The sequence below is a fragment of the Sciurus carolinensis genome, chromosome 13 (assembly GCF_902686445.1).
Source record: "Sciurus carolinensis chromosome 13, mSciCar1.2, whole genome shotgun sequence".
NCBI classification, from domain to species: domain Eukaryota; kingdom Metazoa; phylum Chordata; class Mammalia; order Rodentia; family Sciuridae; genus Sciurus; species Sciurus carolinensis.
The window spans coordinates 12,401,754-12,417,517 of record NC_062225.1 but is presented as its reverse complement, the minus strand read 5'-3'; the positions used below and the strand labels follow the sequence as shown (position 1 = coordinate 12,417,517).

Sequence of the window (15,764 nt, the reverse complement as noted above, 5' to 3'; positions counted from 1 at the left end):
CCATCTCCTTCATCTTCTCCCTCCTCATCTCTTTCCTGCTCTCTTCCTTCCTTGTATGTTCTTTTCTACCCCGCGTATCTTCATGGCTGTGCTGTAAGTCACATCAGTCTCCCTAGGTGTCTCTCATTCCACTTTTCCACCACTTAAATCAGAGTGATAATAGCAAAGCCAAGAACCTAGGAGTAGTCCTAAGGGAGGAAAAGGGGGCGGGCCTTGGGACCTATTGTTAAGTACCTGACTGTGTCACAGAAGCACAGAGAACAAGTCCACACCTTGGTGCATCCTGGCCTCACTCCATTTCCCTTTGGGCTGTCTTTCTTCCTAGGTGTCTTTGTCCTGACTCAGGTCATTAACTGGTTCCGGACCATTCCCCTGACCTTCAAGGACCAGTTCATCATTGCCTATGGAGGTCTCCGCGGGGCCATCTGCTTTGCCCTGGTGTTCCTCCTTCCTGCCGCCGTGTTCCCTCGGAAGAAGCTCTTCATTACGGCTGCCATTGTCGTCATATTCTTCACTGTCTTCATCCTGGTGAGTAGAGTTCTTTCTTCTAGAAAAAAAAGGTCTCTCCTTTTGCAAAGTGTGTTGAGGTTTGGGTAGTCATGTTATGAGGGAAAATGATATTTCCGGTCTGGGTTCATATCACCGAATTGTCCAGGGAGTAACTCGAGTCCAATTTGGTCACTTGGCCTTCACAGAAGAATTGTTATTTAAGGAAACCCAGCTAAGTGAGCTCAACTTACTACTGGAAACTTAGGGATTGCACTTCCCAATCCCAGTCATTTGCTTTACTTCTGACCTAGTAAATTCAACCCTCAAATGCTGGTTGTGCATGGTGACCTTCCGACAGCTATTTGACAGGAGTCGACGGCTGATCACTGCCTCCCCTGAGACAGAGGATTGGGCAAATGTGAGTTTAACACCAGGAGCAGCCAGTGTGCTGGACCTGCATCCGGGGCCTGACCTTACAAGTTAATCAATATGCCAGCTCTCGGGAGATTATATTTTGCAGCTACTTCTTTAGTCAGTATTTACTGGTTTCTGACTGTGTATCATACAGTACTCTGGGTGCTTAGGATCACCCATGAGCAAAGTGTAAAAAGATCCCTGTCCCTGTAGAACTTATGTTCTTGGCGTTAGGTGAAGAAGATTCTGGAGTTTCAGATCGTGCAGGGCTGCTTGGGTCATTCTCAGTAGCTCAAGCGAAGAGGAAGCCATTGGGTGGTGTTGTGCAGAAGCCCATGTGTTTTGACTGACCTTGTTAATAGATGGTCGTGGGCCCTGTGCTGAGAGTCATCTACCGAGAAGAAGGGGCAGACATGGGGCACCTGAGGTAGAAGCCCAGGCAGGCATCCGGCAGGCCCCTGTGGTGGCAGGAGAACTGTGAGGTCCTAGAGTGCATTCTGGAGATGGTGACTGCTGAGTCCCCTCATGGACTGAAGTGGGTGTGAGGGAAGAAGGAGGCACAGGTAACCTCAGGAGTTTGGCCTGAGGGGTTAGAAGAAAGGTCTTACTCAGGTGAGAAGGGGAAGAGACGGAAGCAGGAGGTTGCTGGTTCAGTTACAGGCATGCTGGGTTAGGGGTGTCTGAGACCTACCGGAAGAGAGGCTGTTGGGAAGGCACCTGGCGCAAAGCTTGGGAAGGAGACCCGTCATCAGAAGATGGTATTCGAAGCCACAAGACTGGAAGTGATTGTGGAAGTGAAAGAATATATTGAAGGAACCAAAAAAGAAGGGTAAGGATTGGTCCCTGAGATGGTGGCCCAACCTTAAGACAGTGGAGAGCAGAGGAAGGCAGATCAGGAGCCTGACTCCAGCTGACTAGTGGGGAGGGAGCAAAGGCAGATTGCTTCTCTCTTTACTTTTTTGTGTTAACTTTCGTTTTACTTTTATGAACAGTTAGTTACAGGATGCTTCCTAGGTGCCTGCCTTCAGATTTAAGTGTCTTAAATATGAACCCATTGGACCTTTGTAACAACTCGATAGCATGTCACTCTAGGAGATCATTATTCCTGTTTTGTAGATGCAGGTGGGGTTTTGAAACTGAGGTTCTGTGGTCTTGCCAACTTTACATAGCCAGTTAAAGGTAGAGCGGGGGTCAAAAGCGGTTTGGTTTTGGGGCTGGGGTTGTGGCTCGGTGGTAGAGCGCTTACCTAGCATGTGTGAGGCACTGAGTTTGATTCTCAGCACCACATAAAAAATAAACAAATGAAATAAAGTTAAACAATATTTTGTAACGAAAAGCAGTTTGATTTTAACCCTACAGGAAGTGCCTGCCTGAGAGTGTGGTATGGAGGGCATGCTCAATATGGTAACGTATCCTGGCTCCCCTCCTTCCCATTACTGAGTTCTCTAAAAGCCAATCCATCCTTCATCCCTCCCTGCCACTCAGCAGTGAGCAAGCACAGTGGGCCCTCTGAGTCCTGGGGAAGGATTCCTGGGGAAACCCTTGCCTGAGTTAAGAAGATACAGCCACTTTCCATTACTGTCTTTGTCATTCATACCTTTTAATGCTGGATCCTTCAGTGACTGCCCACAACGCAGTGTGGCAGGCTCTCAGACAGGCTGTCCTGTGTGCACTTTTCAGTTCATCCTCAAAAAATCTGAGGTGGAGACCACTGTCACTTCCTGCTAATCAAGCTGAGTCTCAGGGAGAAACAGGCTGACCCCAGGACTCACATTTGTAAATGACTAAAGACTTGAAGTGGAACCCAAGACTCACTGCATAGACCCGGCTCTTTACTCTTGCGTGTCATTACTGAAAGAAGACATCCCTTACCAGGTGATGTTGAATAGTATGTGTGTCAGTGAATGATGGGAACACACTCTGAGAGAGGCAATGTGAGGATGTTTTATCCACGAAGTTCTGTGATGTTCACATAAACCCAGATGGCATGGCCTCTTATACACCCCAGCCACGTGGTATAATGTATTTTTATTTGTTTAACTTTGAAAACATCTTTGTTAAACTAAAACACAGGGCTTACACAGGGTCAGGATCATCAATATTGTTTTCTTCCTACATCTTGTCCCTCTAAAAGGTCTTCAGGGGCAATGCCACACATGGAGCTGTGACCTCCTATGGTAATGGCCTTCTGGAACCCCTCCTGAAGGAGCTGCCTAAGGCTGTTTTATAGTTATTTTTTTTTAAAGTAGAAGGATTATATTCTAAAATAATGATTAAAGGTGTAGTAGAGTAAGTAAGTAAACCAGTGGCAGCTATTATTATCAAGGATCACGTGCTAGGCATGTTACCTGTGATTGGCAGCAGGGTAGGTTTGTTGTCAGCATCATCAAACACATGAGTCATGGTTGAGCTATATGATGTCATGACTGCTATGTTGTCACTGGAACAGGAGTGTTTCAGCTCCTTGGTAATCTTCCAGGATAGCTGTGACATATTTGACCTGTTATTGACCAAATGTTCTCTGGCACCTGACTTTAGTTTCATCTATTGTTAAGTGCAGTAATTTTTGTTGAAATCTCCCAGGTTGGTTTGACTTTCCTCCCTAAACTCACAAAATACCATGGAGCCTTCTGGGCATCCAGGGCAGGCGCACCCCTTCGCTTCGTCTTTTATCTTCAGGGCTCATAGGACCTTTGTAACAAGCCATCCAATTTGCCCCTCTCACAACTTGCCAGAGGCAGGATTGTGAAGGAATCCATTTTGCTTTGAGTATCTGAAACCTCCCAGCATCCCAGGGCAGAATGCTGGGAGGGGAAGGTCCTGCAGGAGCCCCTGACCACCTGCTGTTCCAAGACCTGCTGCCTTTGTGCTCACCTGCACAGTGAGTCCAGCAAGGTATTCAGTGCTTCAGACTCTCCATCCTCTCGGAACCAAGACTGTCAAATGGGAGCGTGGAATGCAAAAGTAGAGTCACATCAGTCTAGCGCGACAGGAACTCATTTGAGGGGAGCTGACCCTGTTGGCGTGGTCATCTACACAAGCGCTTCTCAAATACCTGTGGCGCGAATCCAGTCCTCCTTCCCCAAGCACTGTGGCCTTAGGCATTTGTAAAACACAATAGATGTGACTTCAGAGAAAGATAGAATTCAAGACAGGACAGTCAAAAATAGAAGTGCAAATGTTTTTAGTTAGGTTTATCAGACATAAAGTATGTGTTTATAATCAGAAAAAAGCATTGCATAGGGAAAAAGTATGGCAAAATGTGTCATATTATTTATGGAATGTGTGTATAAGTGATTAATGTAAGGTATCACTATTATAATTTTTTGGTTATTTGGATTTGAGTGTTAACAAAGAAATGTAAGTGAAATACTGACTGCCTATATTAAATTCCTGTATACCCACTTTGAATGTATGCCATGTATATCTATATTTAAGCTTTTAATGTAATAAATAAGCTTGCTTTTTTTTTAAAGTAACCCAGTAGAGGTGATGTGTCTATGCCGATCTCTTTGCCAACTAATAATAGTTTGCAGACTAGTGCTTCTTATTGGATAGCATCAATTAACAGACCATGCTTCAAGTAGGATTGGTCTATGCACTGAACTGGTTGCTGTTACTCAAAGGAAACTTGCCAAATTTCTGCTCTCGAGGACATAAGGTATGGGGCATATAGATCAGGTTAGTGAAGGCCTTTCTGTGGAGGTGATGATTAATCTGAGATATGAAAGATGTGGAGTCAGCTAGGACCTGAGCCAAGGGCATTGCAGACAGAAGGCAGAACTGACACAAAGCTCTAAGATGGGAAGCTCATGGGACAGAAATAAGGAACCAAATAGTGAGAGAGTGGAACGGAAAGATAGTGGAAGGCATGCATTACCGAGCTTTGGAGGGTAAAGTAGACAGAGTGGTTTAAATTAAAGGGTGATGAGACAGATTTGAAGCAGGAGAATGATGTTTTAAAAAGATACCATTGGCTGTTTGATGGGAGAATGAATTAATTATAGGAGACTAAAATAGAAGCAGTGAGACCAACTGGGGTGCTTACACTGTAGTCCAGGCAAGAAATGACGATGGTTTGACCTTCTATAGTAATGAGAGAGATGGGAAGAGTAGATGAACTCCTGCCCATCTTGGAAGAATCAAGGACGACCCTAAATGTAATCTGTACTCTTGTACCATGCAGAAAGTCAAGGGCTTGTGGGAGGTAAGAAGCCAGGGAGTTCATGTGAGATGGTCCACCCGCTCCCAGTGATGTGGGATCCTGGTTTTCTCCAAGTACAGAGAGGAGAGGAGGAGGGTAGAGAGGAAGAGAAGGACGAAGGTGGATAAAGGCCTTCATGGAAAGAGAGAAAGGATGGTCGAGATGTCTTGGCTATGTTTGGTATCGTGAACAGGTCAAGCTGATTCTTCAGTGGTAGAGTAATTTGCAGGTCGGTGTTTGGCGCTCACATATGTGTTCATGTGTCTTTCTTTTGATTAGGCTGAAGAATAGCTTAGCCAAACTCACTTGGATGTCCCGGGGAAAGAGAAACAGCTTCATTCCCCATACACAGAGCTTTCCTGAGCTCTGTGACGCCATTTTGTATGCACAGACTGATCCCTTCATCTCTGTCTCATTCTCTTCCCCACCTCTGCTCCTGTGATGCTACAAACACCCCCAGACACAGGTGCACACACACAAATATACTCATTTACCCTCTAGAACACATCTATAATTAAGGAACTCAGTGAAAGAAGCTGGAGGGAAATACTGGATTACAGATATGGAAAAAATAACTAATTGTAAATCCATACATAAAGTTTTGCCTCTCAAGTAAAAATTGTGTATTCTTCATCAAATGACAGTTTTTATGCTGAGGAACCTATTATTAATCTTTAAGACGTGTTTTCTGCCTCTTTTTTATTGTATTTCTTAGATGATAAACTCCACTGAACTTAATATTGTTGAGCTACCACTGTCTTCAAAAACAGAATTTCATGTGACGTGTGGTTTATCATTTTATACCATCATCTGTCATGAGAATTTAAGCATTGCTTGGATCATGTTGCTAATTTGAATAATACATTGTCATGTTATCAGGATATAGTTTTGCTTATGGGATATTGCATGAGCAAACAATTCTGATTTCTTAGACATTTGAGTTCATTTCCTTTTCAATAAATTTGTAGTGTTATTTATAAAATAAAAACCATTTTTCACATATTAAAATCATATTCAAAATTAGGGAGGGTATGGTGCAGAAAACAAAGTATGGATTTTGGAATGAGGCCAATCTGATCTGAAATCTGGCATTGGTCATAGTCCCTGTGGGTCTCAGTTTACTTTACTGTGAAAACTTTTTAATGGAATTTCCTTCTCAGGTAGAGTGGGGATATATAGAATATGTATGTCAAATACAGTACTGAACACGAGATTTTAATCTCATGATTTAATATACAACATTAAGTAAAATAATATTAGAAGAAAGAAAAGTTAACTTCTTTTGATATAGTTTTATTTGGAAGGAAAAAATGGAATATAATAATTATTACTTAATCATTATAGTCACATGTCGGATCACTAGAATTCCAAAAATCAGTGGTTTTCTACAAGTGAACATACTAAAAAAAAAAAAAAAAAAAAAAAAAAAAAAAAGTTGATCAACTGGTATTCTAGAGATGGCAGTCTCTTTTTGCCACCATTGCAGACCTGTGATGTAATTTACTGTAAATCATTGCGCATGAAGCATGCACGCTAACAAGTTATCCTATTACTGCTTTATAGATGCTGGTAGAAGTTACAAGTCTCCCGGGTCAAAGACAAAAGACTTTATTACTCCTGGTGAAAGCCAGAGTCCTTGTGTGGGCTTGTGTCAATCATCCCTAGCCTCTGGCCTCATGCAAGTGACAGAGGGTTCATGATGAATGTTTGCTCCCATAAGGCTACAATACAGGAGGTGGACACTGAACTTAGGGAATCTATCTAGGCTTGATGTTACTTTATCTCTCAGTATTGCTCCTGGCTTACAACCATGGGAAATGGCCCAGGTAAAAAGTACTCATTCTTAGTGTCCCCTACAAGAATAATGGGGAATAATCAGAGCCTGTGGTATCCCAACAATTAAATAAACTTTTGCTGATTTATCTTCTCAAACTGAAGGGGTGATACTCATTATTTTATAAACATTGTGAGGACCTTCAAATAAATGGTCATATGTCACATGTATTATTTCATAATGACACTGTCCCTATATTTAGGGACACTACTAGGTAGAATTCCACAGAGTTCAGAATAATTTATTCTACTCCAATAATATGATGAGCAAAATAATTAGTAGGCATTTTAGAAATAGAAAGGTTAGGTGAATAATTTAGGATGTGAGGAGAGGAATAGTTAAAGAAGTTTCCTGGTGTTTTTGACTGAGCAATCAAGTGAAAGGAGGTGACATTTAATTTGGCAGAAAATACTGGGGGGTTACTGAGTTTGAAGGGTTGGAAATCAAGTGTTGAATCTTAGATGTGTACCTGTTGGGCTTGTTCATTTGCCCACTGGACCATTGAGAAGAGATATTGAATAGACAAGCGTATGCATAAGTCTAGAATTTATCTTATCAGAGTGGGAGATGCACATTGGAGACCTGTCAGTCTATATGCAATTTTGGAAGACTGAGTCTGGAAGAAATCATTTGGCAAATGATGTAGAGGGAGTATACAAAAGAAGGTTTTGGAGACTAAACCCTGAGACCCTGCAATATCTGTGAACCAAGATGATGCTGAGGGGGCTGGGGATCTAGCTCAGTTGGTAGAGTACTTGCCTCGCAAGCACAAGGTCCTGGGTTCAATCCCCAGCACCACCACCACCAAAAAAAAATAAATATGTTATGGAACCTTGGTGAGTTAGGTGCAAGGAGAAGATTGAACAAAGGGAATAGTAAAGGAACTAATTCTAGGAGGGGGTGACCCAGAAGTAGCTGAAGGAAACTGCCAAAGCAGCTATGAGTTCAAGCAAAGAGTGAATGGAGAGTGGACTTTGGGATACAGCAGCCCCTTCACAAGGGCCCGTAGGGATTGGATGGTGAGGGTGAAACACCTCTGATGAGGTTTAGGAACAAGAGAGATGTTGGAGACAGATGACAGTGAACATTTCATGGGGGTCTGGCAGAGAAAGGAGTAGTGGGCAAAGGAGCACACTGGCCAAAGGGTGGCTTTGTTTCAGTTTTTCCAAGGTGTGAGCCCTGTTTGTGTACAGTCTACAGTAAAGAGGGGTGGTTTAGGGGAAGACAGACGTCCTGCAGGTCACCCCTGCGCAGGGTGGTGAGCCAGGGACCAGGACACCTGCTCCAGCCCTCTCATGGTCCTCATTCCACATATGCCATTCTCAAACAATGCTGTTGTGCAACTGGGTTTCCAATCTTTGTGATCTAGTCTGTAATGTGAGCAAGGTCTTACGTGAGATAGCTTAGCAATGGCAGGAACACTCCAAAATAAAGGGACGCAGCTTCTCCAAGTGTTTCTGGGAATGGACTGCTAAGTCAGCGAGGAAGTAGAAGGCAGCTTCTCCTCAACCTTTGTTGTTTGTTTGATTTCCAAAACAATAATTCCTTTACCCCCCCCACAAAAAGAACAGACCAAATGGATGCTCATTTTAAACAGAAAAGTTTTTTTTTTTCTTTCTCCATCATGTTAGTATGAGCAGAGGATTGCAGAGTAGGAGGAAAGCAGAGACAGAGCAAGATGGAAAACAAATCTCACCTCCCTAGTATCCTCTGCACCTCTGCCCAATGAGTGTCACAGTTAGTCATGCCTGGAAAGTAATGTGTTGACTGTGCTAAAGCCAAAGGGACCGGAGAAAATTTAACTTACTCTTCTAAGCCTTATCAAGTTGCTCTCCATTTCTGACTTAATCAGACATGTTCCAAGGTGACCAAATAAGGGCTTTGTCAAAGATACCCTGTGTTTTTTTTTGTTTGTTTGTTGTTGTTGTTGTTTTTCTCTCTCTTCCTCTCAGCCAGAGATCCTGGCTCCTAGACTTTAACAGCCGGCTTAGCTAGATGTGGCATCTGCAAATGCCATGTCCTCTGCCTCCGAAGCAGATGGTTTGAAGGAGGGAGGAGAGGAAGAGGGGAGAGAGAGGAACATGCCGTAATGCCTGCAGATTGTTCAAGGAGAAGGGGCAGAAAGTAAAAGGAGCCCTACACGAGCACACGTGTTTATGTTTACTATCGACTGTGTTGTTCTTTGAGAAGCCCAGTGGGCCTGGGTGGCATCCACACTTGCTTCTTGGAGTTGGTGAGCTGTGACTTATTCTATTAGTGCATTCACTCCCAGGTTATCTGTCTAGGAGGAAGAAGCAGCGGGAGGGCTGGGGCTGGCCCTGTGCCCTCTTTCTTTTCTTTTCTTCCATATTTCTTTTTTCTAAAAAAATTTCATTTTTACAGACTGCATTTTGATCATTGTGCACAAAGGGGGTACAATTTTTCATTTCTATGGTGGTACCCAATGTAGATTCACACCATTTGTGTAATCACGCGTGTACATAGGGTAATGAGGTCTGTCCCAGGCCACTAGCTTCCCTTCTCCCCACCACCCTGTCTTTCCCTCTATACAGTCCAAAGTTCCTCCATTCTTCTCGTACTCCCCTGTGCCCCCCCATTATGTATCATCATTCACTTAATCATAAAAAACATTCAGCCTTCGTTTTTTGGGGGATTGGCTTATTTCACTTAGCATGATATTTTTCCAACTCCATCCGTTTACCTGCAAATGCCATAATTTTATTCTTCTTTATGACTGAATAATATTCCATTGTGTATATATACCCCATTGGTGCATTATAGTTGTACATGATGGTGGAATTTATTGTTATATATTTATATATGCACCCTCTATATTTATGCTCTGTATTTCCAAACACTGGACACTCACTTGTTCTTTACTAACTGAACACTGACACAGAGAAATGTGAAGCAGCAGTTAGTGTAGAAGATATTAGACAAGTTTAAAAGTATACATTCTCTTGACTTTTCCTTGAACTATTATCACTCTAGTGGATTTTTGGAATAGACAATTCAGCAAACTCAGCCTTGTCTGAAAGCCACATGTTTAGACACATTTTCATTTACATAGATTAACATAAATGACAGAACATGTGTTGAAAGGAAACTATCATTACTTGCTGTTACTGCAAAGTGGCAGACTGGAAGACACACAGAACAAAAATTGCCCAACTTGGCCCAAGTCACTTTGCACTTCAGAAAGTTCAAATGAAAGTTAAGCTGAAAAACTGCGCAGAGCTGGAGGGATGGAACAAAACCTATGACCTCCTTTTAAAAGAGTGTGTGAACTGGGTGTGGTGGTGCACGCCTGTAAGCCCCGCATCCCTGCAGGCTGAGGCGGGAGGATCGCAAGTTCAAAACCAGCCTCAGCCACTTAGCGGGCCCTGAGCAACTTAGTGAGACCCTGTCTCTAAATAAAAAAAATAATAATTAAAAAAAAGGACTGGGGATGTGGCTCAGTGATTAAGCTCCTGAGGGTTCGATCCCTGGTATACCTCCTACCCCCCAAAAAAGGTGTGTGTGTGTGTGTGTGTGTGTGTGTGTGTGTGTGTGTACATTGTCAAATGCATTCTTACTTAAGGACATGTGGACACTTCAAGACAGAAATCAAGTGCTACGGATTAGACCTCACATATCTTCCACCCCCTCCCCCAAACCCAGCATTCCTTGCTGCAGTCTGCCCACTAGGCAGAGCCTCAGTAGACACCCCTCACACCCTCCGTCACTCCCCTCTCACCCTCCCTTGCTTCCGTGCCCTGTCCCATACTTTTAAGTATATCAGCTGGTGACTCATTCTGTGTCTGTAAGTTTCCCCTCATTCTTTTATTTTCTATAATTTTCTGATTATGTTTATTCTTTTGGGTTGATTTAAAATCAATCTCTCAAGTTCTGTTAAAAGTCCTTACGGATATATAACTAGAATTACATTGCATAAACATGATAACTGAGAGGAAATTGGTCATCAGAATATTCTTATCCCATCTAGGAACTGTTTATGCCTCTTTTTACACTCAAATCTTTTAAATATCCTTTAGGGGTTATAGTTTGCTTCATAAGGTTTATGTGCTTGTTATAGTGTGCATATATACATATCCAAATAGATACACACACATGCACTCATACACACACATCTAATGGGTGTGTGTGTTTACTATCTATATAACATACTAGTACATTTAACATACCATTATACACTAATATGTACTGATTATACACACAGACTTTTTTCATTGCTAGCATATATATCTTTAAATTAGTATATGGAATGCATTGTGCAAGTTCATTTTATGTTCATCACTTTTTAAATCTCTCTTGTTATTTTTAAATGACAAAGGATTAGCTTCATTTAAAAATTTTTTTTGATTTTTAATATTCTCAGACTGCATTTTGATTCATTGTACACAAATGGTGTACAACTTTTCTCATTTCTGTGGTTGTACACGATGTAGATTCACATCATTCATGTAATCATACATACACATAGGGTATACTGTCTGTTTCATCCTACTATCTTTCTGTCCCCCATCCCTCCTGCCCCTTTTTCCTCTACGCCATTCAAAGTTCCTTCATTCTTCTCTTCCCCCTGCCACACCCCCCTCATTATATATTATCATGCACTTATCAGAGAAAACATTCAGCCTTTGGTTTTTTGCGCTTGGCCTATTTCACTTAGCATAATATTTTCCAGCTTTATTTACCAGCAAATGTCATAATTTTATTCTTCTTTATGGCTGAGTAATATTCCATTGTGTATTTATACCACAGTTTCTTTATCCATTTGTCAATTGAAGGGCATCTAGGTTGGCTCCACAATCTACCTATTGTGAATTGAGCAGCTATGAACATTGATGTGGCTGTATCACTCTAGTATGCTGATTTTAAGTTCTTTGGGTATAAACCAAGGAATGGGATAACTGGGTCAAATGGTGGGTCCATTCTAAGGGTTCATCCTGGGAATGCAACATCCATAAATCAATAGATGTAATTCATCATATCAATAGACTTAAGGATAAGAATCATATGGTTATTTCAATTGATGCAGAAAAAGCATTCAACAAAATACAACACCCCTTCATGCTCAAAACACTAGAAAAAATAGGGATAGTAGGAACATACCGGAACATTGTAAAGGCTATTTATGCTAAGCCCATGGCTAACATCATTCTTAATGGAGAAAAACTGAAACCATTCCCTTTAAAAACTGGAACATGATAGGGATGCCCTCTTTCACCATTTCTATTCAACATCTTCCTTGAAATACTAGCCAGAGCAATTAGGCAGACTAAAGAAATTAAAGGGATACAAATAGGAAAAGAAGAACCCAAGCTGTCACTATTTGCTGATGACATGATTCTCTATTTAGAGGATCCAAAAAACTCCTCCAGAAAACTTCTAGACCTCATCAATGAATTCAGCAAAATAGCAGGCTATAAAATTGACATGCATAAATCTAAAGCATTTTTATACACAAGCGATGAAACAGCTGAAAGGGAAATGAGGAAAACAACTCCATTCACAATAGCCTCAAAAAAAATAAAACACTTGGGAATCAATCTAACCAAAGAGGTGAAAGACCTCTACAATGAAAACCACACAACATTAAAGAAAGAAATTGATCCTCTTCATTTTTTGGACAGAAAAGTAGACCACCCTCTGGCAACAGACATCTGTGCAGCTGCCCCTTCCTTGCCTGTTCTCGTTGAATGGACTGGGGAGGGAGAACACGCTGAGTGACAGACGGGAGCTCTATTGGAAAGAAATGCTTTTACTGTTTCATCGTTAAATGAGATGCTCACTGTCCCATCGTGGTGGACATCTTTGGACACGTTAGGGAATTTCTGTTTTTCTTTTCAGTTTACTGGAGAGCTTATAATGCTCTCCATTTCCCAAGTTCACCCATGAACAAGCCAGACTCGCTCCCTGCTGGCCCTTGGCAGTCCTATGGTCTCTTCTGGGAGATACTTCCAACACTTTTTTTAAGATTCCTGTCGAGCTGGGCACGGTGGCGCATGGCTGTAATCCCAGTGGCTTGGGAGGCTGAGGCAGGAGGATCACAAGTTCGAGGCCAGTCTCAGCAACTTAGCAAGACCCTGTCTCTAATTAAAAAAAAAAAAAAAAAAAGGGTTGGGGATGTGGCTCAGTGGGCCCCTGGGTTCAATCCCCAGTGCCACAAAAAAAAAAAAAAAAAAAAAAAAAAAAAGATTCCTTGAGGGCTTCTCTGTATGAAGTGTTCCTTGACCAGCTGCCGCTGTTCCCTCTCTCGTTCCTCTTCTCCCTGCTTTAGTTGCTGTTGGGTAGATCTGTATATTAGAGTCCCAAGTCCCATCACTGTGTTCCAAATGTCCAAGCTCCTGGCATGGATGCAGTAGAAGCTTACTTAAAATTGTCTTCATAAATAAGCAAATGAAAGAATTGATTTCCTGTGGATCATACAAGAAGTAGGTGATTCCAACAAACTGGATAATTCTCTAGCATTTCTTAGAATTACTGTCATTTCTTCCATTTTAATCTATTTTTTTGTGTTAGGACCTGGTCTTCCCAAATTAGGCAAGCAATCAAAAAGGAAGAGAAAATTAACAAAATGTTGCACTTCCTTTCTTGAATCTTGGCAGCAGAATGTGTTTTGTTGTGGGTCATCAATGTTTAGGAAAATTTTTGATTTTCTTGAATTTTTGAATTTATTTTATAAGAAGAGTCATGTATTTTTTTTTTTCATTGTAGGGAATAACCATTCGGCCTCTGGTGGAGTTTCTTGATGTTAAGAGATCCAATAAGAAGCAACAAGCTGTCAGTGAAGAAATCCATTGCCGGGTAGGTGCTGATGGACTGTAACAACTTACATGATCAAAGAAAGAAATATTTGAGTCATTAAAACATCTCGACACCCAATTGCCCATTTGCAGAAGAAAGGAATGGCAGAGGGTGGAGCCAGGCGTGGGGCATGTCTGCGTGGGGACGTCACAATAATCATAATCCCATGAGAGCATCTCCAAGCCGCTTGCTAAACTCCTGTATCAACAGAGGGTACAAGAAACCCCCTCTTTACTTCTTCCAAACTGAAAATGTTTCTACACAATTTTTACAATTACTTTGACAATTATTACCATTTTTCCTATTTTTCAAACTTCTGAACAAACTCTTACGACGGTCAAAAAAATTGAAGCATTCATTAATATTGATATAACAAACATCTCTGCTGGTTTGCAGGCAAACTGTTTTATTGATTTCAGGAAAAGAAACGAACAGTAAGAAACAAGAACGATTAGGGTCATTGGAGTTGAGTCATGGCTATAAATTCAAAATTGCTGATTTCAGGTCACGACTAATCGATTAGCCTACTTTTTCTGTTTTAGTTTTTTGACCATGTGAAGACTGGAATTGAAGACGTTTGTGGACACTGGGGTCACAACTTTTGGAGAGACAAGTAAGGTCGTAAGTCATTGCGTGATGAAGTGGCTCGGGTCACTCTGGAAGCTGAACTTTTTGACTTGTGTCAATTTTCAGGGTTGCAGATATTTCTTATGGAGTGCATGGTATGTCCTTTAAGATGAAGTTTAACTATAACAGAGACATGGAATAACAGGAGCTAAAGCAAAAGTAGAAGCTTATTTCTCATGTCATCTGCCAGAGGTAGGCTGTTAATAGAAGAGTCCCACTTCATAGTGTCCTCAGGAACCCAGGACCCTCTGTCTAGCTGAGACACCAAAAGTGGCCTCCGTTTCCAAGCTTGCTTCTTGGACAAGAATTGGCACTTTGGTATCAGCCATTGTAGGCTGCATGAAGAAAGAAAGAGGACATCTTGCTGTCTGCCTCCTCCACAGCTATCAGAAGCTATCTCAGGGTTTCTCCATTTTTATCACGTGGCTGTGGGCTGTGACCCAGCTGTATGGCCATTCTTGTGCAAAGGAGGCTGAGAGGAATGCAGTATACTTGGTTAAAAATGGAAGTTTCTTCCAGGTGTGATACACACCTATTATGCTAGTGACCGGGGAGGCTGAGGCAGGAGGATCACAAGTTCGAAGCCAGCCTTAGTAATTCAGTGACACCGTGTTGCAAAATAAAAAATGAAGTGGTCTGGTGATATAGTTCATTGGTAAGGGACCCCTGGGTTCGAGTTCAAGAAAAGAGAAGGATTCAGTTACTTTCAGTTATTGCTCTTCAGCCACACAGCGAGAGACCTTGTGGAATGCAGATATTAAGAGCACCTGGGGATGTAAGTAATAAGCTAGTAGAAGTCACAAATATCTAAACTATTTCACAGGCTTCAGTTAGATGAAAGATTGTGTGTGTTTTTGTGTCGCACACATGCATGTGCACACAGAGTTGGCTTTTTTGTGAATGGTTCTGTGGCAGATGTATGTGCTTTAGTTCTGCTTTTCATGGTTCTTAGAGTTGTAGAGAAGGTATACCAGCCTGGCAGAATCAGATGGATGCTTGAAAAGCAGAGCTGCAGGATCAAGTACAGATGAGTTGTGACAGCAGATCTGGGGACAGTGGGGTCCAGGAGCCTGCCCTCATCAGCTAGCGGGAACTCACCAGGTGCCTGGCTTCCCCTCTGCACATAGGATGCCACCAAGATGGCTGCTCACAGCGCAGAACTGACAGATGCTAAAAGTTGGGACCTTTTATCATAGAGTGTTCTGTGGAGCATTGATAAGCATATTGCTGGTGAGGTTAAGACTTTTGAAGGAAGCATCAAGTAATCTGGACCCTAAAGACAGAAGAACAATATTCAAGATGGTATTTGGAGGATCTCTCTTGCCTTTTCCTTCCAAACTTGCTAACAAACCTTCTCCCCACGACGAATTTACCTGAAGTCAGCCA

General features: G+C 42.0%; 1 protein-coding gene across 2 annotated transcripts in view; it reads left to right on the top strand.

The window, feature by feature from the left end:
* The window catches only part of Slc9a2 (solute carrier family 9 member A2), a 93,928-nt gene that overhangs the window by 57,662 nt on the left and 20,502 nt on the right, over positions 1-15,764 (top strand). For both annotated transcript variants that reach the window (XM_047522390.1, XM_047522391.1), the window contains exons 5-7: positions 326-528; positions 13,662-13,751; positions 14,294-14,364. In XM_047522390.1, the coding sequence (XP_047378346.1) occupies positions 326-528; positions 13,662-13,751; positions 14,294-14,364 (364 nt within the window). The remainder of the gene's footprint in view (positions 1-325; positions 529-13,661; positions 13,752-14,293; positions 14,365-15,764) is intronic.